This window comes from Barbatula barbatula (assembly GCF_947034865.1).
Source record: "Barbatula barbatula genome assembly, chromosome: 5".
NCBI lineage: Eukaryota > Metazoa > Chordata > Actinopteri > Cypriniformes > Nemacheilidae > Barbatula > Barbatula barbatula.
Window position 1 is genome coordinate 18,193,895 of NC_136769.1, and position 27,078 is coordinate 18,220,972.

The 27,078-nt window shown below is 36.9% G+C and overlaps 4 protein-coding genes across 7 annotated transcripts; 2 read left to right on the plus strand and 2 right to left on the minus strand.

Moving 5' to 3' along the window:
- Positions 1 to 3,092: 3,092 nt before the first annotated feature.
- On the minus strand, positions 3,093 to 3,924 carry LOC306893853 (hemoglobin cathodic subunit alpha-like). Its single transcript, XM_079455936.1, has 3 exons — positions 3,786 to 3,924; positions 3,460 to 3,667; positions 3,093 to 3,330 (listed from the first exon to the last, which is right to left on the minus strand). The coding sequence occupies exons 1-3, from the start codon at positions 3,878 to 3,880 to the stop codon at positions 3,202 to 3,204; spliced, it is 432 nt and encodes a 143-aa protein (XP_079312062.1). The 5' UTR covers positions 3,881 to 3,924; the 3' UTR covers positions 3,093 to 3,201.
- Positions 3,925 to 4,456: 532 nt separating this feature from the next.
- On the plus strand, positions 4,457 to 5,717 carry hbba2 (hemoglobin, beta adult 2). Its single transcript, XM_079455932.1, has 3 exons — positions 4,457 to 5,095; positions 5,185 to 5,407; positions 5,499 to 5,717. Exons 1-3 carry the CDS (start codon positions 5,004 to 5,006, stop codon positions 5,625 to 5,627), a joined length of 444 nt encoding a protein of 147 aa, XP_079312058.1. The 5' UTR covers positions 4,457 to 5,003; the 3' UTR covers positions 5,628 to 5,717.
- Positions 5,718 to 10,348: 4,631 nt separating this feature from the next.
- nprl3 (NPR3-like, GATOR1 complex subunit) lies at positions 10,349 to 24,236 on the plus strand. Of its 4 annotated transcripts, none has more exons than XM_079457085.1 (14): positions 10,349 to 10,986; positions 11,192 to 11,261; positions 13,315 to 13,353; positions 14,191 to 14,323; positions 15,046 to 15,120; positions 17,342 to 17,495; positions 17,581 to 17,662; positions 17,953 to 18,090; positions 18,353 to 18,509; positions 19,999 to 20,105; positions 20,216 to 20,345; positions 20,682 to 20,871; positions 20,967 to 21,159; positions 21,794 to 24,236. In XM_079457085.1, the coding sequence occupies exons 1-14, from the start codon at positions 10,791 to 10,793 to the stop codon at positions 21,957 to 21,959; spliced, it is 1,830 nt and encodes a 609-aa protein (XP_079313211.1). In that variant the 5' UTR covers positions 10,349 to 10,790; the 3' UTR covers positions 21,960 to 24,236. The 4 variants fall into 4 exon arrangements, with proteins under 4 accessions (XP_079313211.1, XP_079313209.1, XP_079313210.1 ...); XM_079457083.1 differs by having other exon boundaries at positions 10,408 to 10,986; positions 20,661 to 20,871; XM_079457084.1 differs by lacking the exon at positions 13,315 to 13,353 and having other exon boundaries at positions 10,408 to 10,986.
- On the minus strand, positions 22,497 to 26,226 carry mpg (N-methylpurine DNA glycosylase). Its single transcript, XM_079457087.1, has 3 exons — positions 25,626 to 26,226; positions 23,217 to 23,421; positions 22,497 to 22,976 (listed from the first exon to the last, which is right to left on the minus strand). The coding sequence occupies exons 1-3, from the start codon at positions 25,860 to 25,862 to the stop codon at positions 22,564 to 22,566; spliced, it is 855 nt and encodes a 284-aa protein (XP_079313213.1). The 5' UTR covers positions 25,863 to 26,226; the 3' UTR covers positions 22,497 to 22,563.
- Positions 26,227 to 27,078: the final 852 nt, after the last annotated feature.

The following is a 27,078-nucleotide window of genomic DNA, read 5'->3' on the forward strand; positions in this document are numbered from 1 at the left end:
TGTTTCTCTTGGTCCAGTGGCAGGATCATGACAGAACCTCATGTTTAATGTGGAGAGAGGCAATTATTGTTTATTTGGCTTGCCATATGCTCTCTCCGTTATTGGTTGTTAGTTCATGCCCTACCTACGCCTGTTCCCCTCTTGATTTGGTCTCTTACTTAATGCCCTTGTGTCTTCTGTCTTGTGCTGGTTCATTGTGGTTGTTTGGTGAGTTCCTGTGTCTATTCTATTCTATTCTATTCTATTCTATTCTATTCTATTCTATTCTATTCTATTCTATTCTATTCTATTCTATTCTATTCTATTCTATTCTATTCTATTCTAGTCCAGTCCAGTCCAGTCCAGTCCAGTCCAGTCCAGTGTAGTCTAGTCTAGTCTAGTCTAGTCTAGTCTAGTCTAGATGTTAATAGTTCATTTTTATCTTCTTTACGTGTTGTTAGTTTTAGTCCTGTCTTGTTATCATATCCCCCTGTATGTTACCCCCTCGTGGGTTTTGTTTTGTATTCATTATTAAAATATTCCTGGGTCCTCTGTCCTTGTCACACCCACCGCGATCATGACATTTCCCCAGTGGATGTGGATTCATGTTGGACAGCGTCATCAACTGAACATGCAGTAGAGGAAATAGAGGATACTTCATCTGCTGAAAAAGATGTGGTAGTGAAGTTTTCTTCATTTTCACCAAACAGTGTTAGAACTAGCAGGGAATACAACTTTGATAGTATCCTTGTGCTGAATTTTGGTCAGTGGATGTATGGGTAAAGAATTCGTTAAAGTCAGAATCTTTATACTGAAGAGAGAAATCTTCTGTGATATTATTTGCCTCCTTAACAGCAATCTTAAGTTCATCCAAAGTATTTGGGATTCCTAAGGGAAGGATTAACTTTCAGGTGCATTTAAGGCAGTTATGCCGTCGTTTAATAAGAACAGCAGATATGATGCTGACTACGCATTTTTTACCCAAACATTAAGCTGCCAGAGGATACCAATCACCAAGTTCCTAAAAACTCAACAAGGGGCACTTCACCACTTGACTGAAGATAGTGAGATCTCAGATGCTCATCATACCAAGCACTGAAAGTCTTGACAATGAAACTAATAGTTTTGTTCAAAATAACAATTTGCATAATTTCAGCTAATTCAGGTAACCCTCCATGCAAATTTAGGGCAGAATCATCCCCACTTTGTATACAGTTCCACAGTAAATTACTGAAGTGCTTAAAGGGACACTTGCTTGATGTGAAATATTTCTTATGGCCTACCTACATGCAGAAGCTCAAACTGCATATAGGAAACGTTACTCACATAGAATGAGGCCAGGACTGGCTTGTAAGTGGTAAGCCATCATTAGTTGATGCCTTGTAGCAAGGGAAAGCAACACATTGAAATTTGAAGTATGTCTCACTAAACGCTTGAAAAAGCTGTGCTTAGATTCAAAGCGTTGCGAGCAGTCTTTCATGTGGGAAAAGCTCCATTTTAGTGTGGGACAACACAGAAATACAATTATAAAACTTTTTAGGAGTAAACTAAATAATTGAAAAGAACAAACTATGTTAATTAGATTTAAAGTAGTTTTGATGTTAGGATGGTACTTCAAAACACTTGACACGCTGGGCTTCTCAACCTCCGATGCCATTCACTTTCAAATGGTGTCCAAATAAAAAGCAGAGTAAATGAACCAGTTCTCTTAAAATATGTAGCTTCTTTCAGCTTTACTTTGTTCCTTAAAACAAGCTACAAAATTAAGGACATTTCCTTAAAAGAGAAAATGATATCTTGGTTTTATAGGGGAAATCAATATTATTTATCAAACACTAAACCACAGTTTAATTAATAAAATATACACACTATTTTGAATCATCACATTAATCTTTTTAATTAAATTAACAAGACCCATGATTCATTTTTTACAGTGTATGCAATTATATAAATCCATCAAACGCCAACAACATTTGAGATAAAGGTATAAAATCAACTGTAAAATATTCCGAATATTATTCCCTATAATAGACTAGGCTTGTTTTTCTGATTATTACTTATTCTTTTATGTACAGTACTGAATCCTGATTTTTTTATGTACAGCACCTACTAAATTCATTCGACTCTGACACTGTTTTCAGGCAGGTTGCCTGACTTGGCCCATTCGGGGGCATATGCGGAGACACATTTTTTTTCCAGAGCTCCAGGCACCTCAGGGTGCTAAAAGCAGCCTTCAAAGCAGATTTGAAGGCGGGGTATTGCCTTATGATTAAAAAATGCATACTGTCAAACAGTGGACATCTGAAAACCCTAAAATATATACGTATAGTATATGGTTCATGTTACAAGAGCAATACATACACTAACACCATTCATTTATGCAAAGAAAAAAAAGTTAAATGACACCAATCAACACTGGCTCCCATTGACTCTCATTGCACACTAAAGCACTGTTTTTATATCTTCTTTTGAGTTCCAAAGAAGAAATAGTCATATAAAGTGTGGATAAACATGAGGGAAATGAAGGAATTTCTATTTTTGGTTAAACAATTCCTTGAGCCTTAGGACACCTTCCTTAAGGGTCTGTCCCAACACACACACTTGTGATCTTGGAAAAATAAGTGTGCAGAGTCAAAAAACTTGAAGTTCCAGTGAACGTTAAATGAATATGACATTATATACGATTTGATAGTTGGATGTGAAGTGTAGCACATTTTGTTGATGCAGCGATAAGGTTGTATTAGCACATTAGTTACGCATTAGTTAACAAAAACAATTGTATTGTAATTAACGTTACATAAAACATTAATAAAGTAGATATAAACATAACGTTACATTTAGTAATGTTTTTCGGGAATACACACTTGAACTCCAATTCCGGCAACATGTCATGCAAGTGTGTTGGGAGTAGCTGTCCATACATGAGGTGCTGAAATGTGAGTCGCTCGTCCTTTGAACTTCACAGTTATTTTACTTCTAAAATAGATAGATAGTTCGAACGACAAAGAACTTAAGGCTACAGTATAGATAATAATTAAATTACATTCGATTTTTGTTTTCAAATACAAACAATAGAGCGTGCAACGTATTCGTCCAAATAAACACAAAGAAGAGACGTTTTCAATTATTAAGGATTTTATTAACTGCATCTGGCATATTAGACAGATTCTTTGAAGTCCCTCTGTTTGGAGACAAGATGGCTGCTGAATGATGATTGGTTGCTTATCTGTATTTATCAGAGAGGGCAGCAGATACAGCGGACATGAACTTGTCAATGGACACGTGCACCTCTGGAGTGAAGTCATTCGGGAAGTTAACAGCAAAAGCCACGAGGATGTTATGAGACAAAATCTAAAATAAACACATAAACACTTAATACGTTGAATGAGATAACACCCAGTTTGACACTTCTAAACAAAGCTCACTAATTCGATTTGTTTGGTAAAAAATACAGAACTAATAAAGCAAACGTTATAGTACCTTAAAGTTTACAGGATCAATGCGAAGCTGAGTGGCATGAAAATCGCTCAGTTTGCTCAATCCACCGACAAGATCGTCCATTTTACCCACAGCATCAGTGATGGCACCCATCACCGTTTTGCCGTGCTTCTTCACATTGGAAGAGTTAGGAGAGGTGTCAGGCCAATGAGCAAAATATATTTTGGTCTGAGGGTAGACAATAAGCATTCTAGAAAAGAAGTTAAATCGTTTTACAATTACGCATAAGTTTGGCAAAAAAATAATATATGTGTATTTGAAGTCATGGTGGTTTGAAATCGAAAGTCAGTGCAAAGGAGAGCACTTACCTTTCAAGAGCTTCTTTCCCAATGGCGTCGGCTTTACCAGAGATTTTACCCCAGAAGGCCTTGACCACGGTTTTGTCTTTAGCTGTCAAACTCATTTCTCGACTCTTTCCACTTATGTCTTAGAAGCAGATGGTTTTAACTGTAAGAGAATACGTCTTTTTATAACGCGCCGTGTGCCACACCCAACACCGCAACCAACTCCACCTTAAAAACTAAAGCCAACGATTGCTTTTAAATTTCATTGATCACACATTATAGCAAGGCAAAGGTACTTATGTCAAGAAGAAAATTGTAATAACAATTTTTACTTTTCATTATTAAATAAAGCAATGGCCATGAATCAATAATACCCATGTTGATGCAACATCGTGTCCAAATAATTATTGAATCTTGAGTGGAATATATAATATAAAATGTTGTATTTCATTTCCCACAATAAAAAGGATAAATATAGCTCTTCTTGTTTAAAACGCACCAGGGTCATCCGAGGACAGCAAAGTACACGAAGGGTGGACCCAATTATAAGGAACAGAACATATAATTCGTTATCGATATGTACCAAATTAAGAACATGTTGAAATGGGAGGAGCGGGTCTGAACTTCTAGATTAAAACGTGCTGGCATTGATTCAACTATAAAACTCAAATCAAACGTTTAACGTGTTGGTTGAGAATTTTAATATATAATCATCTAATTGTATTATACATTTCACATAAAACAATTGACATCTCACTTATTGCCCCTTAGTAATGTCCATCATTTTTATCCCCAAACTGGTCGAGTGAGTCAAATTATTGCCGAATGACTTTAATGACAATCAATGTTCTCATTCCGTTCATCAAAAAAATTAGTTGCTTCAAAACAACGAATTGCATATTTGGGTTTAATGGAGATTGGGTTAATAAAATCAAAACGGAAAGATCTCTCGAAAAATGAGTCGACAAAGCAATAACAATACACACATTTAAAAGATCTACATTCTTGATTTTGATTTTTAAATATTATATTCGGTTTGTGGTGTTTTAAATATTTGTAACAAATCTAACTTAACGATCTCTATAAACAAATGTATCAAATCGGATCCAAGTACGATGTAGCCAATCATGCAGCGTCTGGTTTAGGGCGGAGAGCGCAAGAATAAATAAAAACTCTGCGCGCCGACTTCATCTGTCTTCAGCAGTCACACTTGTTGAAAAAAGCAAACAAACGCAAATCACAATGGTGGAGTGGTCAGCTACCGAACGCAAGATTATTGCTGATGTCTGGGGCAAAATGAGCGTTGATGAAATCGGCCCCCAGGCTTTGGCAAGGTAGGCTAATGTGATCGTATATTGATGATTAAACATTTTCAAAATGACTTTTGGAGACGTTTCATCGTTCGATTTATTGTGTGTAACAGGTTGCTGATCGTGTATCCCTGGACTCAGAGGTATTTCATGGCCTTTGGAGACCTATCCAGTGCAGCTGCAGTCATGGGCAATCCTAAAGTGTCTGAACATGGCAAAACTGTGCTACGTGCGCTGGAAAAGGCTGTGAAGAACCTGGATGACATTAAAGGGATTTACGCAAAACTAAGCAAACTGCACTTTGATAAACTCAACGTTGATCCCGAAAACTTCAGGGTACGTTACGTTTCATTTACAAATAGGATTCTTTTTTCTCCTTCTTCGACTGTTTTTGCCTTACAAGTGCACATAATTCTGATTCACACAGCTGTTGGCCGATTGCCTAAGCATTGTCATTGCGACCAAATTTGGACACGATTTCAACCCTGAGGTTCAGGCTACTTGGCAGAAATTCCTGTGTGTCGTCGTGGCCGCTCTCTCCAGCAAATACTTCTGAAGATCTCGTCAAGATTTACAAGGGAACAATGATCTGCATCAGTGATGTTTCAAAGCACCACACGTATTAATAAAGATTGAATCAATGTTACATATTTACTGTCTTTATTTATCTATCCATGGTCTAGGCCTACTTTGTCATAATAATAAGCAATTAATAATACAAATACAAATTGTATGCGTTTACGAATAAATATTTTTTATCAATAAACATAATTAACTTAAACCCTAAATTGCTTAAAACTCAAATTTGATCAACATCCACTAAAACTTGCATGCGAAAGGTTCAATTGCAAAAGTACGTGGTGTAAATACATAAGACGGGAATTTCGCATTGAAGAATGATTGAAAATAAACATATAAAAATTATAAAACAAAATATAAATAAAGCTCCAAAAGCTATAAGATTATTTTGGGATAAAGCAGTGAATGCATGTTGAAGGTCTCTCGCGATTATTTACTGGAGCTGTCAGTTCCAAGTGGCGCTGAATTTAAAAGCAAGCATCCTTTTACAACATACTGACGTCTATTTCTTCAACCACGTTCAAATCAACGCAAAAGTATTTTAAAATGAACAAAAATGCAGAAGGCTGCGTTCATAGATAACATTTATCCGATTTTGTGGAATGTACGTTTATATTTTATTAAGACTTATAATATATTATATAGCTCACACTAAATCCAGACAACATGTTTATTGAACACATGCATTACTGGCTCTTAATTACAAGCACGCGTTTTCGTCATTATTTATATGAACCTTTAAATTATAGGAGGGTATAGTGAAGTGAAAATCAATCCACATTTTCAGCAAATCGGGCATTCAGGTTCGTTAAGAATTGCCTTCTGAAATTGTTGGAACATATGTTAGGCAGTGTGTGTGATTACAGAAATGGGATAATGTACAGGCATCCGGTCGTTATCTCAGAAATAAGCCCTGAGAGTGTGATCAGGACACGACGAGAAGCGGAGGAAACACTATACCGCTTCTTACACGGCTACTTGCCACAAGAGAAAAACTGGACATGTGAATTTGAAATATTTTATTAGCTCATTTTTACAGAATGCTAGGAAAAGCCGTTTACTTTCGGGTTTAAGTTATGAATCGACCTTCAAATGCCACGAACAGGCAATTTGGTTAAATCATTTGTAAATATTATTCATATTTGTTATTAAAAAACATATTTATATTTAATTTGTCAAAAAAAAACTTTCAAAATTATTTGCTGCCTACCCTGTGTTCTTGGTTTTGAGAGGTTGTTATCGGGAAATAAGGAACCTGCAAAGGTCGCGACCGGCCAATCAGAAGCAAGCATTCCAACGAGCCCTGTAATAAAGCTCATGTAAATCACATGGTTCCTCTAAATAATTAGAGGTTAAATCACAGTCTCAAAGAAGAAATCATGACTGGACTAGCAGCAGGAGAAAGCCAAAACGCCCTATCGTACACCCGGCGCAAGGCGCAGCGCAAGTGTTTTTGCTAGTTTCAGCCCGACGCAGATCATTTTCCCGTCCTGCGCCGCGTTGTTGAAATAGCAAATGCATTTGCGCTCATTTGTGCGCTCATGGGCGTGTTGGTCTCATATGTTCAGGCAGCGCCTTGCTATTTTGAGGTAGTACTGAAAATTCAATGGCGCAATAACTTTTTGGGTTATTTAAAGAGCGCGTTAGGAATCCGTAGGAGGGTGCCCAGCGCTCGTTAATGATTTACAATGTAAAATATTGTTATTGTGGACATAAAGATAAAAATCTTTAGCTTGTCCTGTAGATGGCATGCTCGCGCGCCTGAAGCTATCGCAAGATCAAACGCGTTTCCAGAAGTGTCTGCTCTTCCGAATTCCGCCGTGTAAATCACGAATCCGCCATGTTAAAGTGAATGGAAGACGTTAGTTTATTGCACGTTTCGCCCAAAAATACCCGTTACTCATTAAGAGAATCGGGACAACTCGTTTAGACCCTTCGCCTTTGTTTTTCCGCCGTACGTGGATTCGGGCCTGCCATGAGTTCACCCTCGCAGTGCGCTTTAAAATATAAAATATTTTATAAAATATTTAAATAAAATCGTGAAATTAGGGCCCAAAGACACGGACAACCACCAATCAATTTGGCCATTAAACACAACATTTTACTCTGCCTGAAATGCCTAAAATAACCAGCAACAATACATCCTTTGTAGGAACCTATAACTTCCATGGAGGCCCATATCGTTTTATTCTTTGCTTTATTAATGTATGTTCAGTCATTTCATCTTTACAGTATTGTATTTTTTATTAATTTATTTGAGTAATTTAGGAAATTTTAACAAATAAACAATAAATAAAGCATGACAAGTTACATATTGTCATTCAAAGATGGCCGCAGTGTGAGTGAACAAGGTCAAGCCTAAATTCAATTCTGTTTAGCTCAGTTATTTTACGCATTTTTGTGGAATTATTTGTTCTGCTCTTTGTCGTGGTGGATGAGCATCGTATATGATATTCAAGAGATTAAGACTGATATGCTTACTCATTTCGATGCAAAAATGGATTCAATGGCATCAAGAGATCAAGTTAATGTATTAGAGCAGCGTGTTGGGGCTAACGAGAACAATTTTTTTTAATTTAAAATTATTCGCATTGCCAAGGAGAAAAATAAGATGTATAAAGTGTGTATATATATCCTGACTTTAGCGCATATCTATTAATCCGAATTCAGGGGCAAGAGCTTTGATCCTGTCAAACGCATCATGAATTTCACATGAAATATTTTCGTTGATGGTAAGCAGAAACGTTTTCCCTGTCATAAAGATTCTGAAGTGATCTACATGTCATCTTAGATGTCCTTAGGATAACATGCGTACTGATATTGTCAGAGTTAGCACTGATGACGTCAGTCTGGGTGACGAATTTCGTTGCACTGTACTTGTATGTGTGTAATGACAATAAATTGAATAAAAAAAAAAAATCAAAAATTATGCGGCGAATTAATTATTTTTTTTATTTTTTGGCATTCATAATTATTATTATAATGCTGAGCTGATTTTATTTAACGTGTTTTAGATTATTTGGTTGGTTCACTTTTATGCCTCGGAATATGGGGTCTGGGGTATTTGGTCATTCAAGGTGTGAGGAATAGCGTATAAAGAATATGCATGTAAAAGGAAGTGTTCTGTTTGTTTGTCTTTTTCTGACTTTTTTGTAATTTCGGCATTTTTTCTTTTGGGCTGTGACAGTATTGTCATCAAATTAAAATTTTCAGGTTGTATGATGTCAAAGGGCTAAACATAATCAGAAGTCACATGAAAAAAACTGATGCAGTCCGTGTTGATTTACATAAGCTGGATCAGGGTCGTTCACAGAACTTTTGAGGGGCAGGTGCTGAAACTGAAAAAGCCCCCCCCCCCCATTTAATGGTCACATCTTAATGACAAATTAAATCTAACAAATGAATTGTCTCAAAAGCTTTAGATTTACTCACTGTTAATAGCAGACTGTCTTAACAGGTAGGAAATATAAAGAAATTGAATTAAGTTCTCAAACACTTTAAAGTCGTTTAATTAAATAGAGCAGAATACAAATAAAGCTACAAAACGCATTAATTTCTTCTTTTCTTTTGTCCATAGATTATCAGTATTGACAGGAGTCCCAGCAGCAAGTTTAAGAATGCAGCCCCTTTAAGAGCTGCACGCTCTGCGCAGATCTGCGAGGTTCCCCGCGTTGTTTAAAAGCTTTTACACGAATAAGACCGTGATTGTGTAACGTGGCTAGAAGAAGGATGACAGGTAACACCCTGACGAGACTAAAATACGAAACTGCAAAACAAACACTTCCCACTTTACTTAATTAAGGTAATGAAACATTGAAGGGAAGCTAAACGAGATAACGAGAGGGGCGGGGCCAAAAACGAGACCGGAGAGAGCGCATACTAAGTCCTGACAACAACAATATGTCTCTCTCCACAAAAACACGAGGTTCTGTCATTCTTCCAATCGGTCAAGAAAAGCAAAACAAGGTGTCACAGAAACATGACACAATAGAAAATATACTGGTTTTAATGGATACTATAATGGTTATGATGGATTCTATTGGTGGGGGGTTTTCTGGCAGATTGATATTGGAATAATGCCAAAAACGGTGCAAAAAAGCTAACCGGTTCATAAAGGCAACCGTTAAAATTTCTGTAATGGTTTCTATTGTTGATATTATAGACTGTCCATGTAAACATTAACAACACTGCAGAAGCTTCATGGCATTTGTTTATGTACACTTGCATTAAACGGTTTACAGAAGATGGAGACACAGATGGTCACAGTATAAATAAAGGTAGTTGAAGATTTATAGCAAGGTATTTTAAATCCATATAATCTGTCTGTGTGTGTTTGCGTGCGTACTGAAGAAGACGGAGACGCAGATGGTCACTGTGGATATATGGAGTAGATTTATTGCAAGGTATTTTCAGTGCATATAATCCGTGTGAAAAATTATACTAGTGGCTGTACATCAAGTAAACCGCTTACCTCACGTAAAACATGAGCATTTTCTACAATCCAAAGAGTTTCTAAATTTGCCATTCTAATATTCAACTGCCTAAAAGACATACATAAATAAATAAATGTTATTGACCATGGTAAAGGTCACGAAAGTGTAATTGCTTGACACTTTAATTGACTGAGAAGCATTATAAAGTCTTTAAAGTGCTTTCAGACCTGAAGCGCCTTTAAAGATCACAAATTTAGCAAAAACTACCATTGAAACGAATGAGGTGTGGCGGAACCTTTATATCCTGTCGTTAAGATTAGCACGGAACGTATATTGTGTAACACACAAACATTAACGCACGGGTTGCGCCAGCGCCGAACATTTCTGTTTATAATAACTTTTATTTCTTTTAAATGCTAAACCTTATGGTCCGTTAGTGAACGTAGTCCGTAACAAAACCCGATGACTGCCGGATTAACACAAACATGTTTGCTGTCTAGTAAATGATACTCGTAACGATGTCAACGTCGTGTAATAAGTTAGCTAGCTCGCACACTAACGAACTTACTTCTGCACGACATTTGTCGCGATGACAAATACAACTGATGATACACTCATTGCGTCTCACGTGTTCAGACATTTAGCTGTCATATAACATGTTTTAGCACAAGCTTCTCATGAGTATACGTGAGTGAAAAGGCGTCAGGATGTACAAGCAGTGGTCTGTAGATTCAAATCCAGACGCGAAAGTAATGGGGAAACGTTCAGAAACCAGATTGCAGCAAACTGGAGAAAAAACAAGTCCCATTAGCGTTATCCTGGTTAGTTCGGGCAGTAGAGGAAATAAATTACTTTTCCGATACCCATTCCAAAGGGTTTCCGAAAGCACTTCATCCGCAACGTGTAAGTGTCAGTTTATTTCTGCATGTTGTTATTGACTATATGCTTATCACCGGATATGATAAGAGCCACGCCTGCAGATTCAGTGATTGACACATTGTTAATGAGAATTTCAGACACATTTCAATTAGCAGCCATATTACAATCATAATATATACAGAGGAAAGGTGTTCGAGACATTTTTAAGATATGTGTTTTTCCATTCAAGCTAAACAGCGGAGTCCATATGTGCTGAATACCTCAGGTGATTCTACAGAAGACCAGGATGGTGATTCAAGGTACTATACAAAGAAATGTTTTAAAGATTTCCTGGTTCTGTTTCACCTTTGTACATATTACTAGTTGATAGCATTTCAATACAAACATTGACAGCATCTTCAGACTTTTAATTTTCCTATTAAAACTAAAGTGTGGATAGATAGATAGATAGATAGATAGATAGATAGATAGATAGATAGATAGATAGATAGATACCACTTAAATCAACCACAACTGTCCATACATCTTGACATATATGTTGTTGTGCAGGACGTTATTATTATACACCCTGGTGGCCTGTTTAGAGAACACCAGTTAACATTTGGCTGCATTCATTCCTTCTGTTATTCTGACTTTCCTGGATATAAAGCCAGAACTAGGTCTTAGGTTTTATGTATTATGTAGATTTTACATATAAAACATTATAGGTGAGCATCTTGAGAGACCTTAAAACAGCTCAAACATTAATTTTAGTCTCAGACTAGGCTGAAGCCAGGACACAACCTAGAATAGTAATAAAAACTGTTTTATATATTTGGTTTACATAAAAACCATAGGGATGTTGCGTTATCAAAATTGCACTTTGCGATAATACCTCGGTATAACATCCACGATGCAACATTTATTGCTATATTTTAAATGACAAATGATGACTTTGAAATATGCCATAAGCATCCCCTTGTCTTTATAGTATGTTATAGTATGAGATGGGTAAACTTACCTAAAAAACCGATACACGATATCGATAATATTGTTACATCCCTACAGTTATATAAATATTATTGAGTTGATCTCGTTCTTTTCCACCGGCCAAATAGTATTTTCAATTGATTTAAACATACAAATCAAATCAAATTTATGCAGTTTTGATAATGAGGTGAACGTTTATCTATTTTTAGTGGAAAGAGATATGTTGTAGTGAAAAAGAAAGAGATTTATAACAGTGTAAAAACAATTGTCTGACTCAGCACTTCACCAACAGAGGAATTTAAAAAGGAAATATGCAAATCTTACCTTAAGTTGTATCCTTCCAATGCAGTAAGTGGTATTTTTTGTTTATGTTGTGGAGATACTTCTCATGAGTATTACACAGCCTCATTCACATTATCAGCCTCTGTGTAGCTGTGTTTGTACAGTTAGGTATATATTTCATTGGATCTATTCATACCGGACAATGGACCGTCCACCATAGTATCAAAGGAAATCATAATAATTTATCGTTGTTCTCGCGGTTTAGTTTAAAGGTAAATGATTGTGCACCTATAGCACTCATCGCTGTCATTAAAACATAACATACCACAGGAAAAGTGACCAAGCGCATTAACTATAAATATGTCAACATCATTTTTGTTTAACATAATGACTAGATGTGATGTGATTTGAGTTCCAAATGTAGCACAGAGATCCAAGAGCAGTGCTCTAGTCTAGGAAACCTTAATCGTCTCGTGGGCCAGGAAATCTTCATGGTCTCTAAACACTCTTTCACTCCTTCAATCCTTTACACCTTTTGGTTTTATTATCAGACAACGAGTGGTAAACCAATACACCTTGAAAATGAAAGTTAAGGGAATTCAATTGATGTACTTTTATTTCATAATTTAATTTTAAATTGGTATCGTGAACATGCATGTATTTATAATTCTAATGCATAGTTAGGATTAAACATGATTTGTCTGTTTAATGTAATTGGGATCTGTTAGCCACTTCTCAAGTTCAATACATTTCATTTCAGTCCCTCGACTCACCATCTGTGTCGCCAAACTGCACTGTCATTAAAAAGTCTGTATGCAAGGGTCAGAGTTAACGTTATAACAGAGTTACTGTTATAAGACACACAATATGCTAACACTTCATAATAACGGCACACAAAACAGTGTAATTGCCTGTACACGTCCATCTAACAGAATATCAATAAATATTATAATGTAATTATGTTGACAAAATTTGATTTTTCTTTTTTGTCTTTGTTTGGTTTGTTTTTCACAATCCTGTGTTATGCCTTATTCAAAATGCATTTAGTTTTTTGTTATTTTCTTTTGTTTTTCTTTCTTTGTGGCCCTATTCCTATTTCAGAGAACAAACTCCACTAACTGATGAACAGTTGGTAGCAGGGTAAGATAAAACCACCATTCTAAACCACCTCTCCTTTCTCCAGTACACCCTATTTTTGTTGACCCTTTCCTCTCTGGCGTGCGTGCGTGTTCTGTTCTGTTTTGTTTTGTTCACATATTTATTCAAATGGTAAATGTAATCTGCAAAATTGTGGGTGACTATTTTATCTTTAAATTCATATCAGCAACAAAAAGCAATGGCAATTATGTGTTTGTAAACAACTTTTTTAAGTTTTTTCAATTGAAAAACAGTATTAAGGGAGAATCAGATGGGATAGTTGTGCAATCATGAAAAAAAATGTATAGTGTAGGTGATGGGCCTGCAATAATGCAAACTCGCACCACTTCACATCAATTCATCTCTGATCGAGATTAAAGGTTTAAATCAGACCACTGGTGTTTGCTCCACGGGCTTTCTTGGGATCTGAGTCACTTTAAAGGTTTTATTTGGGTGGGATATATCATAAAGAAATGAATTTATCTCACCACAAATCCCTCACTTTCTTTTGAAGATTCACAACTCTACCAGGGAGATTTACCAACTCTTTCAGCTCCCCTTATTCTCACTTATAAGTGCCTTTGTAGATTTAATTGTAACATTTGGATTAGAAAGAAAGTCAAAGACTACCAAAGCATTTGCTGAATCACTCCTTCCATGTGCATTCCCTAGAAACTAGAAAACAGGTTTATAATTCGTATTGCTGAATACTAGGTTAGTGCTTGTAATCCAATCAGATCCTCCAGTGTAATTACACCAAATATTCATTTCAGTGTAAAGCCTCTGAAGATCTCTGTTCTTCATTTCTCTTTCTGTTATTTATTCTTTCTCATCATGAAGGTTTTCTGATATCATTCTTGCCACCATCTTGGCTACCAAGTCTGATATGTGCGGCAAGAAGTTTGAACTCAAAATTGACAATGTGAGGTTTGTGGGTCATCCAACCTTACTTCAGCCACCACACAATACCCAGGTGAGAGCCTGCCAAAGGTCTGTAAAAGAGATGACATGCAAGCCATTTAGAAAGAAATAAGTCAGATTTATTCACTTCAGATATATGTTGTTGTATTGATGTTGGCGGAGGTAATGATAGATTTTGAAAAGTGAAATTCGGGGAACATGTTATACTTACATTTTGCATAATGCATGTTAAATTGCTCATTTCCAAGTCACCAGAGACTGCTATGATCCCAGGCCAAGAGCTCCACCTTCTGTCAGAGAGAAAATATGTTCTGATTCCACTATACAAATACTCCCCCATTAGCAAATGCATTGTATTTCCTTGTTAAAACAAATGTAATGATAAAACATAAATGTACATATAAATAAGTTATGGAGACTGTGATTGTTGCCATTTTTCAACTCTTGTATTTATCTTACCATTAGCTATTATTTTGTTTTGTATGTACAAATGTTATATATTTAATGCACAAAGTTTTTACAAATTTTTTAAATTCAGAAACAAAACACCATGATTTTCGAGGGTTGTACTTTTTTCAGGATCGGATCCAAAGCTGAACAGTATTCTCCATGGAGCATTCATACATTTACCGTAAAGATAAAACATGAAGTACAAGGAAAACATATTGATATTATGGCTTTAAAATGATCAGAGATGTAAATTTGTGTCAACTTATCGTATGTGAAAACATATTTGAAAGAAAACAATGACCACAACCTAATTTGCTTCCCCAGGTTTCTAAAACCGACCCCTCTCCCAAAAGAGAGCTGCCCACCATGATCCTGTTTAGTGTCGTTTTTGCATTAAGGGTAAGAACAATTAACATTTTAAAGCTTGAAATGAAAAACAAATATTACATTTGAAATGTCACATTATTGTCCATATTCTTTATAGGTTAAGAATGAAAGAACTATTAAATGAAAGAACTACAATAACATGCACCATGTCTCATGACCCACATATGCAACACATAAACAAATAAAGCAGACATGGTTTAGGGTTTTTTAAAATACCTACAACATTATTTGAGAAAATAATTACATACCATTTAAACGAAAGAATGGCATTGCTTTTGATCAAAGTTAACACCTAAAAAACATCATCTCATCTAGTGGCATTTACTTTAAAGATTCTTGAAAATTTGTTTGTTAGGTTTTAATTATAAAACAAAAAGACAATAAATACTGTAAGAATTAAGGATATTATGTTGGCCTATATATACTGGCACTTAATGGTTATAAAACATGGTAAGACGTGTCTAAAGTACATAATATTATGAACAATTCAGGTTAATCATTTTATATGCCTTTACTGCTTATATCATGTACACTTAATATAGATAGTATTTTAATGTTTTTATCTGGTGTCAAGGTTAAGAAAATTATTACTTTCAAGTAAAGGGTCTTGCATATTTTGTATACAGCTGCCCCTTTTATATTTTGCATTTATCTTAACGCAATTAAATTTATAAACAAAATTTTAAATGCGGCTAAGTGTTCAAATACTTCACGTGGACACTTTATAGTGACTCAGCTGTTTGTGGGGATAGCTGGGGTCAAGAGGTTTGTCTTAGTTTCCCAGAATGGGTGTGAATTGTGATAAACTTCCAGCATGCTGTCTATCACACAGGGCGACAGGGGCAGGACCTTCTCTCCCACTTAATCAAACTGACCATGATCACACCCACCCCTGTGCCAGCATGACAGAGTGCTGAGTCACAGATGTAGAAAAAGCTCACTCATGTTCCTATCAGTTCTGCAGCACAGCCCCCACTCCCTTTCTCTGGACAACATGACTCAACAAATTTACCATCTGTGTACTTCTTTATCGTCATACATTATAAAACCTGGTATAAGATTTGCACATATTTTTACATTTTAATTCAATTCATTTTATAACGCTTCACAATTTGCATTGTTATTGAGGAAAAGCTGTATAAAAATAAGGTACAGTTCTATAAAAGCACCATAAAAAAGCATCAGCACTGCTATCTGTAAAAATATGTGTCTGTATAAGTACATTATTATGTTTATAGCACCAAAGATATGTGTCAATATATGGTCACACAGTGGATGTGAAAAACAACCACAGCCATACATGCCATGTGATATGGGAAAGCTTTATAGATGCATTTACATGTTTTATACATCTGTATAAAGGGATAGTCTGACAGCCACATTACTTAAAATAGTTTGGGTTATTAAATAGATGTTTATATAATATGGCACAATGTAAGGCCAGGGCGTTGTATGTTAAGAAAAAATAAGGGAAAATGTATATTTTGGATATAAAAAGTGCTTCAGTTCCGCAGGAAAGACACTTAAGAAGAATAAAAGTTGGTTGGAAAAACAAACAAGGTTGGAAGAGGTTAGACAATTGTTTTATTTTGTTAATACATTAAGTATGATAAACTAATAATAATCCACAGCATTTTGTTAATAGATTAAGTATAATAAACTAATAATAATCCACAGACATTTATTAATTTAGGTTAATCGAGCATTTATTATAGGTCAGGATTATTATAGTTTAATAAAACTAATAAACATTTCTGTTAATTGAAATTGAATTGAATTAAATAAAACACCTAAATATAAATTAAAATGCTTACACTAAATGAAAAGTAATAATGCTTCCTTAGCAATAGACTGAAATAAGTGTAAATTGATACACCAAATTAACTGTACATTTACAGCTGAACAAAACTTAAACTGAAATAAAAATAAATGAAACATATGTAGCATATAGCAACATAAATAATTCTGACATAAGCACATAAACATGAACAAAACTACAGGAAAGAGTAATCAATTATAACTCTGATTTAGGTCATTGATAAATATGCTATAGGTCTTTCTTGATTCATAGTCATTAAATATAATATAATGTCAATTTCATTGTGAAAAATTGTGTTTTTATGTGTAGAAATGAACATTGAACAAAGTGTTGGGATAAGATATACTATAACTTAATTTTACTTTTTCAACAATATTAAAATGACAGTTTTTCATTCTTGTGCTTGTATTTTAGGCCAATGCAGACGACTCGGTCATCAACTGTATGCATAATCTATCACGCCGCATTGCCATAGCCCTGCAGCATGAGGAGCGCAGATGTCAGTATCTCACCAGAGAGGCCAAGCTCATGCTGGCAGTGCAGGATGAGGTCCCCACCATGACTGATAGTAATGCTCGCGATTCCTTAACATGTCTATTGTTTATACTGCAAAAATATATATTAAAGGTATTACATGATGTTCACCACTATAGCGGATGGCACCCCACAGTCCCCTTTTCGCCAAATCCTTCCCAAGTGTAAATTAGCAAGAGACCTTAAAGAGGCATACGACAGGTGAGTTTTACTCTTCAAGAGATAACAATTCTGTCATCATTTATTCACCCTCATTTCATTCAAAACCTATGAGACTTTCTTCTGTGAAAGATATTTTAGAGAAATGTCTGGTAGTTTTGTGTCCTGTTTCGTTCGGGTACCATTGTTCTTGAAGAGTCAGAAAGTCATACAGGTTTAGACGTGGAGTAAATGCTGACAGAATTAGTATTTGTTAAATGCACATATTAACTATTTTCATTTTAGGACTCCCTCTTGTAATGATAATGCGATACATTGTGTATTATTCTTAGCCTCTGCACAACCGGAGTCGTGCGGCTTCACATTAATAACTGGCTGGAGGTCAGTTTTTGCCTTCCACATAAAATCCACCGGGTGGGAGGGAAACACATCCCGCCTGAGGCTCTTGAGCGCAGCCTTAAAGCCATTCGGTAAGTTATTGTGTCTGTATATCGTATATGGATCTGAGAGAATTTGTAACAGCCCTGAAAGTGACGGTTATTCAGAACTGTTTGTCGAGAAAGAGACAATTGTGCCATGCCCATTCAAACATGTTTTCATGTTGCAACTTCCAAAAAGTCAATGAGCTTTGACACTGCGTTCTGTCTTTGAGCCTTCTGCTTTCCTGCGTTATAAAGAACAGGTGTTATTTTACTCTCCTTCAACGTGGATCGTGTGGTGTGTTTCCTGCAGGCCGTATCATGCACTGCTTCTGCTGGATGATGAGAAGTCGTTGCTATCTCAGCTTCCTCTGGACTGCTCTCCTGCTTTGGTGCGACTCATCAAAACCTGCTCAGCTGTGAAGAACCTCCAGCAGCTGGCACAGGACGCCGATCTAGCTCTCCTACAGGTGAAAAGCTATATTTAACGACTGTTCAAACAAACATGTGCCATTTCACGTTGACATATGGAAGCGACATGGAACGCTGCATTATGCTTCAAAGGTGGCTGTGAACATGTGATGCTGTACTGACACCTACAGGCCACAATAAATAACCAACGTACAGCATACAGTGCATGTTTAAAGAATTACTTTCATGCAAAAATTTAACATTTACACACTTTTGAGTTGTTGAAACTCTGTATAAATGTCTTTGTTATCATCAACACAGAGTAAGGTATTTGGACGAATGCTTGTTACCAAACAGTTCTTGGACCCCGTTGACTACCATAGTAGGAAAATTTACTGTATATATGTTATTTGTTCTGTTTAACAAAACATTCGATATTTTGAAGAATGTAGGACAGCAACTCCAAGAACTGTTTGGTTACAAGCATTCGTCCAAATATCTTTCTCTGTGTTCCATCTAAACCAAGAAATATATACAGATTTGGAACAACTGGAGAGTGAGTAATTCATGACAGAAAATATTCAGTTTTGGATGAACTATCCCTTACCAGACACATTTGCTATAGTATACACATACTGCCACCTAGTGGACAGATTTGATTTATTCCAAAAACAAAGAAAGATTGAAGGTTCAGAACAAGCTTATCTACACTACAGCCAATATGGCATAATGTTAATTATCAAAAATATTCAATATATCTATTTCATTTCTGAATTTTCAGCTTACTATTGAATAAATTACGGCACTTACAAATTTTAAACATTTAATATGTTTTAAAAAAAAAAAAATCCATTTTACAAATATGGACACAAGAGACAAGACCTAAACATTATGGCCGATTTCACAGACAAGGCTTAGCTTATACCAGGACTATGCCTCAGTTAAATTAGGATATTTAAGAGTCGCTTTAAAAAAATGCTTTACATAAAAACATTACTGCATCTTGACACAAAACAATGACACTGACATATTTTAAGAAATGTCTTGAGATATGTATATTTTAACATAAAGGGCAAGTTATTTTCAGTTAATACAGCGTAAACATTCATTTTAGTCTGGGCCCAGACTTAAATCTTGTCTATGAAACCGGACCTATATGTGTTGGCATGGTACTAGTGTGACAGAATTGTTTCCCAACGTTGAAAGTTACAATATGTATAGATTTTTAACACCATTGTCATGAAACCCCAGTAAAGTCAATATTGTTAATTTACAATACACACATAGATATACACAAACATCACTCCACTCACAGAAATGACATCAGTAATTCAATATTCAAGTCATCTGACTTTTAATGGATCATGTAGAATATAAGAAGCCTTAAAAAAGATACAAACTTTGTTTTTCTTTTAAAAACTTCCTGTTTACTTGTTTCTGTATACATGCTTTTTATGTTAAAAAAAAGATAATTAAAGTTTTCTGTGTCTTGTGTGGATCCTGTTGAGTGCACTTTGTCCTTTACTAATGTTATACTGCCACCTACAGGTCTTCCAGATAGCTGCACACTTGGTGTATTGGGGCAAAGCTATTATTATCTATCCCCTCTGTGAGAACAACGTGTATATGCTGTCCCCTCATGCAAACATCTGCATGTGAGTGTAAAACAGAAAACCGTTTGTTGTGTTATGCACTTTAGACAAGTTATTTCATTGTTTAAAGTATTTATACGTGAATGTTGAATTTCTTGTCGTTTTTTTCTCAGCTACTCACCTCTTGCAGAGCAGTTCGCTCTCCAGTTTCCAGGTCACGACCTGCCCACCATGTTAGCCAGGTTTTCACTCCCCGTGTCTCTGTCGGAGTTCAGGAACCCGCTGGACGCCCCTGTGCACGAGGTTAGTGTTCAGATGAGCGTTTGTGATAATGAGAACATATAGTCACCAAAAATACAGCAAGTCGATTTATGTGATCTATTTACACATGAAATATTTTCTGTCTTCCTAATTTAATTTGCTACAATACTAACTAAGCAAACATAGGTTGACTTGCACATAGTGTAAACGTGATGGTGCTTTCAAAACATTGCCTTGCTTTTTAAAACAGACAAACATGTCAGCTTTGAACTCAGCCAAATGTTTGTTTGAACAATTTAAACATGCCTAAATGTCTGCATCTAGGGATGTAGTTCAATTTTGTTAATGATGTATCAGACCCTGTATGTATCTGAACAGGCCCAGCTCATTCAGATGGTGGTGTGGATGCTCCAGCATCGGCAGCTATATCAACTCCACACATACGTTTGTCTGATGGTCCCGCCCATTGAGGAGGAGCCTGGACTGCAGGAGGAGGAGCCACCCCTGGTCACACGTGTTACGGGCCGCAGTCTGAGCACGCCTAGTATCCTGAGCTTTGGTTCTCCTAGTATGTAGCCCATCTGACACTTGATTTATGACAGAGGAATGTTTTACACACTGGGAAGATGTAACCGAATCATTTCCCTCGATTTTTCCCTGCAGCAAGCAGCGATGACATGACTCTGACGAGTCCCAGCATGGAGAACTCGAGTGCTGAGCTACAGACCGGAGGAGACTCTCCTCTCAATAAGAGAATGACAGAGACCTTGCTGGCCAGTCTGACTGAACACGAGCGGCAGGCCATCCTCCGCGTTCCAGCCGCACAGAACCCAGAGGACCTTCGCTTGTTCGCCAGGTGACAGAAATGCCATTGTAGGGAATGCTTAGAGGGATTGTTCACCCAAAAATGAAACAAATCGATCTTCTTTCATCAATTATTTATCCTCATCCTGCCCTCCAAAGCATTGGTTTTACTTCTTGGTTAGCTCTTGCAGTTCTTCAATTGCTAAATCAGCATCTCCAGTGTTCTACAGAAGAAAGAAATGACATGAGCATGACTAAATGATGAAGAAATTGTCATGTTTGGGTGAACTATCACTTTAATAATCTGAATTTATATTTGTAGTCACAAAGATGTTTTTAAGAAATACAAACCTGAGCTGATTTGATAGTTTATAAGCTGACTCAAAACCATCTGGTCCTCATGGCTTGACTGGTAATTGTCATCTAGCGTGTAATATCAAGCCCTAGTTAAAACAATTCATATGAAATGTATCATACAATTTATTAAATGTATCACTCATTGCCACACATTGATCATTTTCACCCATTAAGTTGTTAAAAGCGCCATTACATTTTTAATTTCATTTAATGTACATATGTGCACTAAATGGATGACCCGGGATGAATATTAACACTAAGTGCACACTGAGATATATTTCCGTGGGCAGAGTCGGTCAGTCCTGTTAAATATTATAATTTTTCTTCAGGCTGCTGCATTACTTCCGAGGCCATCACCACCTGGAGGAGATCATGTACGATGAGAACATGCGTCGCTCCCAGCTAAAGACTTTATTTGACAAGTTTAGGAGTGTTTTAGTGATAACCAACCATGAAGACCCCATCATTTCACTGTTCCAATCCCCACCAGAGTAAAATGAGCATTCGGCTCGCTCAACCCAGACCTGAGGAAACTGATGTGCTGTGCTTCATCAGTGGCTCAATTGCTGATTTAAGCTATAGGAGTAAATGCAGGATTGAATGGGTTTCGGCTGAAAGAAAATATGGAATGATTCAGTTTTATAAGAGGCTTATGCAAAGAAATCATGCCTAATCTGTGTTTTATAGCTCATTTGACCAAAGATGTCTCTGTTTTCACTAAATTATTCAGGGTATCGTGCTGTGTGGTTCAGACTTGGGCAGCCATTAAACGGATCGGTTCAGTTTTCCACCTAAGCATCAACTATTTGAAGGCCATTCCCAGAAGTGATAGATCATTTCCTCAGACAAACACAACAAAAAAATAACACGCCGTGATGATCATTCCAGACCATAGGGCTGGATGTCTCAGAAAGAAACAGAAGCAGAAAAGAGAAAGAGAAGAAGCAGCTTGGACAGAGTTTGTCATTTCCTCAAGGGGCAAATGGCTGCCCAAACATCTGTAAAATCCATAAGCTCAAGAAAATTGATTTTAATTAAAAAACATGTTTTTATTAAGCAAAAACATACTCTGTTGAAAAAAGATTAGACTGTTCCATCTTCAAAGTCCCAAACCAGACGAGTCCATGCAGGACTGTGAGCCCATCTGACGCTCTGCTTCTCTGTTCAGCACGCTCACACACGGGTGGCCTCTCAAATAGAAGCGCAATGGTTTGGTAGCCCATTCCCCGTGCGATTCGACTCCGATCCGTGGGGCAGACACCACCTCTCTGCAACAAACAGCGTCGTCTCCTTGGTCCCTCTCAAGCCACACGTCTGTATCGATGGCCAGATCCCTGCGGTCAAAGCAGCGACGTAAATCAAGTGCTTGGCACAACTTGGATGGGCCGTTGCACAGTTCTTTGTCCTTAAGGGTTTTGGCTCCTTCCTTGCGTTTGGCTACTCGCAGGCCCCTCATGACGTCCTGACCGCTCAGAGGCTCCAATGAGCGCAGAAGCACGGCTGCCCCCTCCCCTGCACACACACACACATGAATACGGCAGTTAGCAAGGCTCCAAACGGTCTCCTTCCTGTTGGCTCATGTCTGTGTGCATATGTTTCTTTCTCTTCTTTAAGAAAAATAATTTATTTCACGTGCCAGTTTGCCCTATAATGAGCAACGGTTAGAGAGAAGCAGTGAGGAACCTGCGGTCGTAGCCTTCCGGCTCTATCTTCTGTGCGTGTGGTCAGTTTCATTGGTTTGGGGAAGCTCACCTCGGCTCGACACGTTCATGCAGAGGTAAATGCCGTAAATGGGATAGACATAGATTGTTCCAGGCTTCATGAACATGGCGGTGTTCCTCTCTGTACGTTTTCCTCCTGCCGAGTGGGACGCCTTGTCCTCCCCACCTAAATATGCCTCAGTTTCCACGATCCTTCCTCTGAGCTCTGTGCCATCGGCTAGCTTCCTCACCAACACCTTAATATATACCAAAGATACCAGATATCACATTAATACGAATGCATTTCACACTTGACAGTTCACCCAACAATGAAAATGATATCGTTGTTTATTCACCCTCTTGTCATTTCAAGCCTGTACGAGTTTCTTCAGCGGAACAACAAAGGATATTTTGAAGAATGTTGCTAACAATAAATTAAAGTTTGAAATGACAAGAGGATGAATAAATGAAGACAGAATTTCACTTTAAAATCACTTTAATGTTATATGGACCTGTCATGTTATTTCCAGCAGGTGGTGCATATGTGCCGGAAAATGAAATTTATTGCGATTGCTCAGACTTCTGAGCAAATGTAGCCATATGACTGGTATTATTGTTCTACAGACATGTCATTTTCCAAGCATTCAAATGGGCAGACCTGAAAGCCAAAATAGCATGAGAAACAATTAAAAAGAATGCTTTTATGTCAATTCCCTACTCTTAGACAAGGTTTCTGGATGAAAAAACCTAGAGGAAGCTGGAGCAAACACAAGGCCAATGTGAATGTGAATGTTTGTGTAATGAGCTCAACAGAGTGTGAAAGCCACAAGTTGCACGTCCTGTAGGCTGGGTGCATATGCTCACATGCTGAAGCAATGCCTGGTCACACTGGGGGGGAAAACGGCCATTATGGGTCAGGCCGGATGCGCTTATGCTTCTCATGTCTTTTTACAGATCCTACACACCCGCATAAACAACAAGCAAGAGCAAATGTTGTTTTTTTACGTTCTTTTTGAGAATTGAATTGTAGGCGTATGACTTCAGCTGCCTTCTTTCTGTTTAAAAGCTGATTAAAAATAGAAATGAGACCCCCCTGTGTTTGTTTGAGTGTATTCTGTGCTCTGAATTCTTTAAGACTTCCTGCCTTCTGTTTGAAATGTTTCGCGGGGTTAAGGTTTACTTGTGACGCTTAAATGTCTTTTGTTCTTACTGAATCATTCATGCTGCTACTACAGATATGGTGTGTACAATCAAAAAGGGGGGTCAACATAGTCATAATTGATTCACAACTGTACATATTTATATTATACATTATATATAAATATATTGTAGCATTATATTGAGAAATATTTTCTTTCACTAAAAAAAATCTAGTCAGCATTGGACTGCAGATCAGTCCTTCTCTCAAGGGCTGAGTACGCGAATGGTCTGTTACTCATGTCTGGCTGTCACTTCATGATTTCAACACAGTTCCTGGGTGTGAATAATTCAATAATTCATTTCAGGATTATGAAATGGTTCTGTCTTCTGACAGGAAAAGGCTCTGGACTTTCTGGCCAAGATCACAAATGATCAGGAAACAATTCCACCAACCAGTGGCTAAAAGGGAAAATGAAATTCAAATCCTGTTATCACGTACGCACCCTCTTGTCATTTCAAACCAGTATAACTTTATTCTGCAGAACAAAAAATACATATATTGAAAATGGTGGTATAGACACAAAACCAGTGCAAGTCATTGGATACTGTCATCGTTTGGATTCCAACATTCTCCAAAATATCTTCTTCTGTGTTCTGCTTAAGAAAGAAAGTTGCACATATTTGAAATGCTATGCATATGCATATTTGATTTTGCTTGAATGATCCCGTTTGTACTGATATCAGATATTCAATGTTTTAATAACATTTTGAAGGGATTCTAGGGAATGCCTATAGTTTCGCTTAAAACTACGAAATACAACAAAAGTGTAGAAAAGTTGTAATGGTGCAATGATTCAAGTAAAAAGCACTATAAGCCATTTTTTGAGGCTGATATTTAACCTGTTACAGTTCTGGCCCAAAATAATATGTTTTACATACGTAATTTGCGCTCAGCTGAAAGTCAAAATCTATCCAGTCGAGTCTATTCAAATTGTAAGCATGAATTCCACACTTGAACAGGATTATAATGTAGTCTGAATTAAAGAAATACCATTAAAACCTTTATAAAATAACCTTTGTGTAGTTTAGTTCTTAAAGTAGGATTAATAAATCCCAACACATAACCAGTAGAGACCCACAAAGATCATTACAGTTCCAATAAACCTATACAATTCCCTTTATAAGCCCTAAATCTATTCTCAAATCCCATTGTGATCATTTCTAGCACACTTTAATACACAAATAAATGTCAATAAACTACTTACTTCACACACTAGCATTCACAGTTCCCGACAGGTTAGCTTAATTCTTCCCATCTTACCTTGCCGAGAAACTCTTTAGCCAGATGAGCACATGGCTGGTCGAAGAAGCTGGAAGTGAGTCTGACAGCATCATCTCTCGTTGAGAAATAAGGGCTGAAGCTCAAGCTTTTATGGACACTCTCTGAAGACTGACATTGAACGGATCGCTTGGGAGTTTTGCCATCAGTCTGATCCCCGGGAGACTCTGAATGTGGTGGTAATAATAACAAAGACTTCTTTCTTTTCCGTGTTGTCATGATATAAATACGTATACAAAATAACCACGAAGGGATGTTTGTTATGGGCTTCCTGCGCACAGTGGTTTACCTTTTATATAATAAAGCTTAAGCTAAAGTTATCATATGGCCATTTGTCGTGTAGTCTTTGGTACTTGACAACATGTCACTTAGCAAAACGACACAATGATACAAAATGTTTTTTTTTTGTATCAGGTTGTTTTAAACAACTGAATAAAAATAATCTACTGTCCCTCGTGTCTTCAATCGATGCAGTATATTCAGAAATATAAAGCACTAGCTATAACAAATTCATTCCTTTATTCAGGTTGAGTAGCTTCGGATAGCATGGGTTTGTTTACCATTGGCAAACGCAAAGTACTCTGGGAGTCTTGTCTTAAAGGGCCAGTGTTGCGGCTTTTTCTTCTGGTGTTGGTTTTGTTGAAGGTATGTTCAATCCTGAATCAAAGCAATTGTTTGTTCTCAAGCTTTGTGATCTAGTTGCATTTGCTCTCTTCTTTTTGTTTTTTTACGTATTTAACTAGAAGTAAATCAAGCAGATATATAATAATCCAAAAACTAGGTATTTGATCAATTATAAAAGAGCCAAGTGTAGATTTAACACAGTGTTTTAGTTTTACTGGGGACAGTATATGTTATATGTGCTGTTATAAATTGTGTATGTAACATTTTGCCTTTATGCACACTGACATAGTGTAGAAACTGTATTAAACTACACACACACACACACACACACAGTTTTCAAGTGTGTAACGTTCACGCTGAATACTCGAAATATTCTCATCCCAAATAATATCAAATAAGCATTTTTCACTGAGCGCTGGCATGGCTTTAAAGTGGCAGCGTGCTGTGCAACAGCTTTAATGGGACTTACAGACTCTCTCCATAGTCCCAGCATGTCTGTCATCAAAAACGGCAGGTTCGCTCCTGCACACCTGGCTGTGTGCCTGTGGACGCTCCCGGTGGACACATCCACAAGCTGAAAAATTCAGTGAGTCTGTACAGAGGACATCGAAGACAAAAAGGCCTCCCATCTGACTCCGCTGTAGCCCCACAGAAGTCTTTGAAGTGCATGCAATATGTTACAGTGCTTAAGTGAGGTAGAGGTGGAAGAGCGTGGAGATATTAAGATAAGCATCATTATTGCTCAGAGAGGGAATGTTTTAAAACGTCACATTAATAGTTTCTTATATTTTCTTTAAAAACATATTGGACA

What these genes read in the sequence shown, in the direction of transcription:
- nprl3 (XM_079457083.1), top strand. Translation starts at nt 10,791, where the DNA reads ATGTACAAGCAGTGGTCTGTAGATTCAAATCCAGACGCGAAAGTAATG. An exon ending in GACCAGGATGGTGATTCAAG is followed by an intron (nt 11,262 to 13,314) that starts GTACTATACAAA and finishes TTCCTATTTCAG; the next exon opens with AGAACAAACTCCACTAACTG. An exon ending in CCTGAGCTTTGGTTCTCCTA is followed by an intron (nt 20,872 to 20,966) that starts GTATGTAGCCCA and finishes TTTTCCCTGCAG; the next exon opens with CAAGCAGCGATGACATGACT.
- LOC306893853 (XM_079455936.1), bottom strand. Translation starts at nt 3,880, where the DNA reads ATGAGTTTGACAGCTAAAGACAAAACCGTGGTCAAGGCCTTCTGGGGT. An exon ending in GGGAAAGAAGCTCTTGAAAG is followed by an intron (nt 3,668 to 3,785) that starts GTAAGTGCTCTC and finishes CTTCTTTTCTAG; the next exon opens with AATGCTTATTGTCTACCCTC. An exon ending in TTGATCCTGTAAACTTTAAG is followed by an intron (nt 3,331 to 3,459) that starts GTACTATAACGT and finishes TGTTTATTTTAG; the next exon opens with ATTTTGTCTCATAACATCCT.
- hbba2 (XM_079455932.1), top strand. Translation starts at nt 5,004, where the DNA reads ATGGTGGAGTGGTCAGCTACCGAACGCAAGATTATTGCTGATGTCTGG. An exon ending in GGCCCCCAGGCTTTGGCAAG is followed by an intron (nt 5,096 to 5,184) that starts GTAGGCTAATGT and finishes TGTGTGTAACAG; the next exon opens with GTTGCTGATCGTGTATCCCT. An exon ending in TTGATCCCGAAAACTTCAGG is followed by an intron (nt 5,408 to 5,498) that starts GTACGTTACGTT and finishes TGATTCACACAG; the next exon opens with CTGTTGGCCGATTGCCTAAG.
- mpg (XM_079457087.1), bottom strand. Translation starts at nt 25,862, where the DNA reads ATGACAACACGGAAAAGAAAGAAGTCTTTGTTATTATTACCACCACAT. An exon ending in CTAAAGAGTTTCTCGGCAAG is followed by an intron (nt 23,422 to 25,625) that starts GTAAGATGGGAA and finishes GTATATATTAAG; the next exon opens with GTGTTGGTGAGGAAGCTAGC. An exon ending in CATGAACGTGTCGAGCCGAG is followed by an intron (nt 22,977 to 23,216) that starts GTGAGCTTCCCC and finishes GTGTGTGTGCAG; the next exon opens with GGGAGGGGGCAGCCGTGCTT.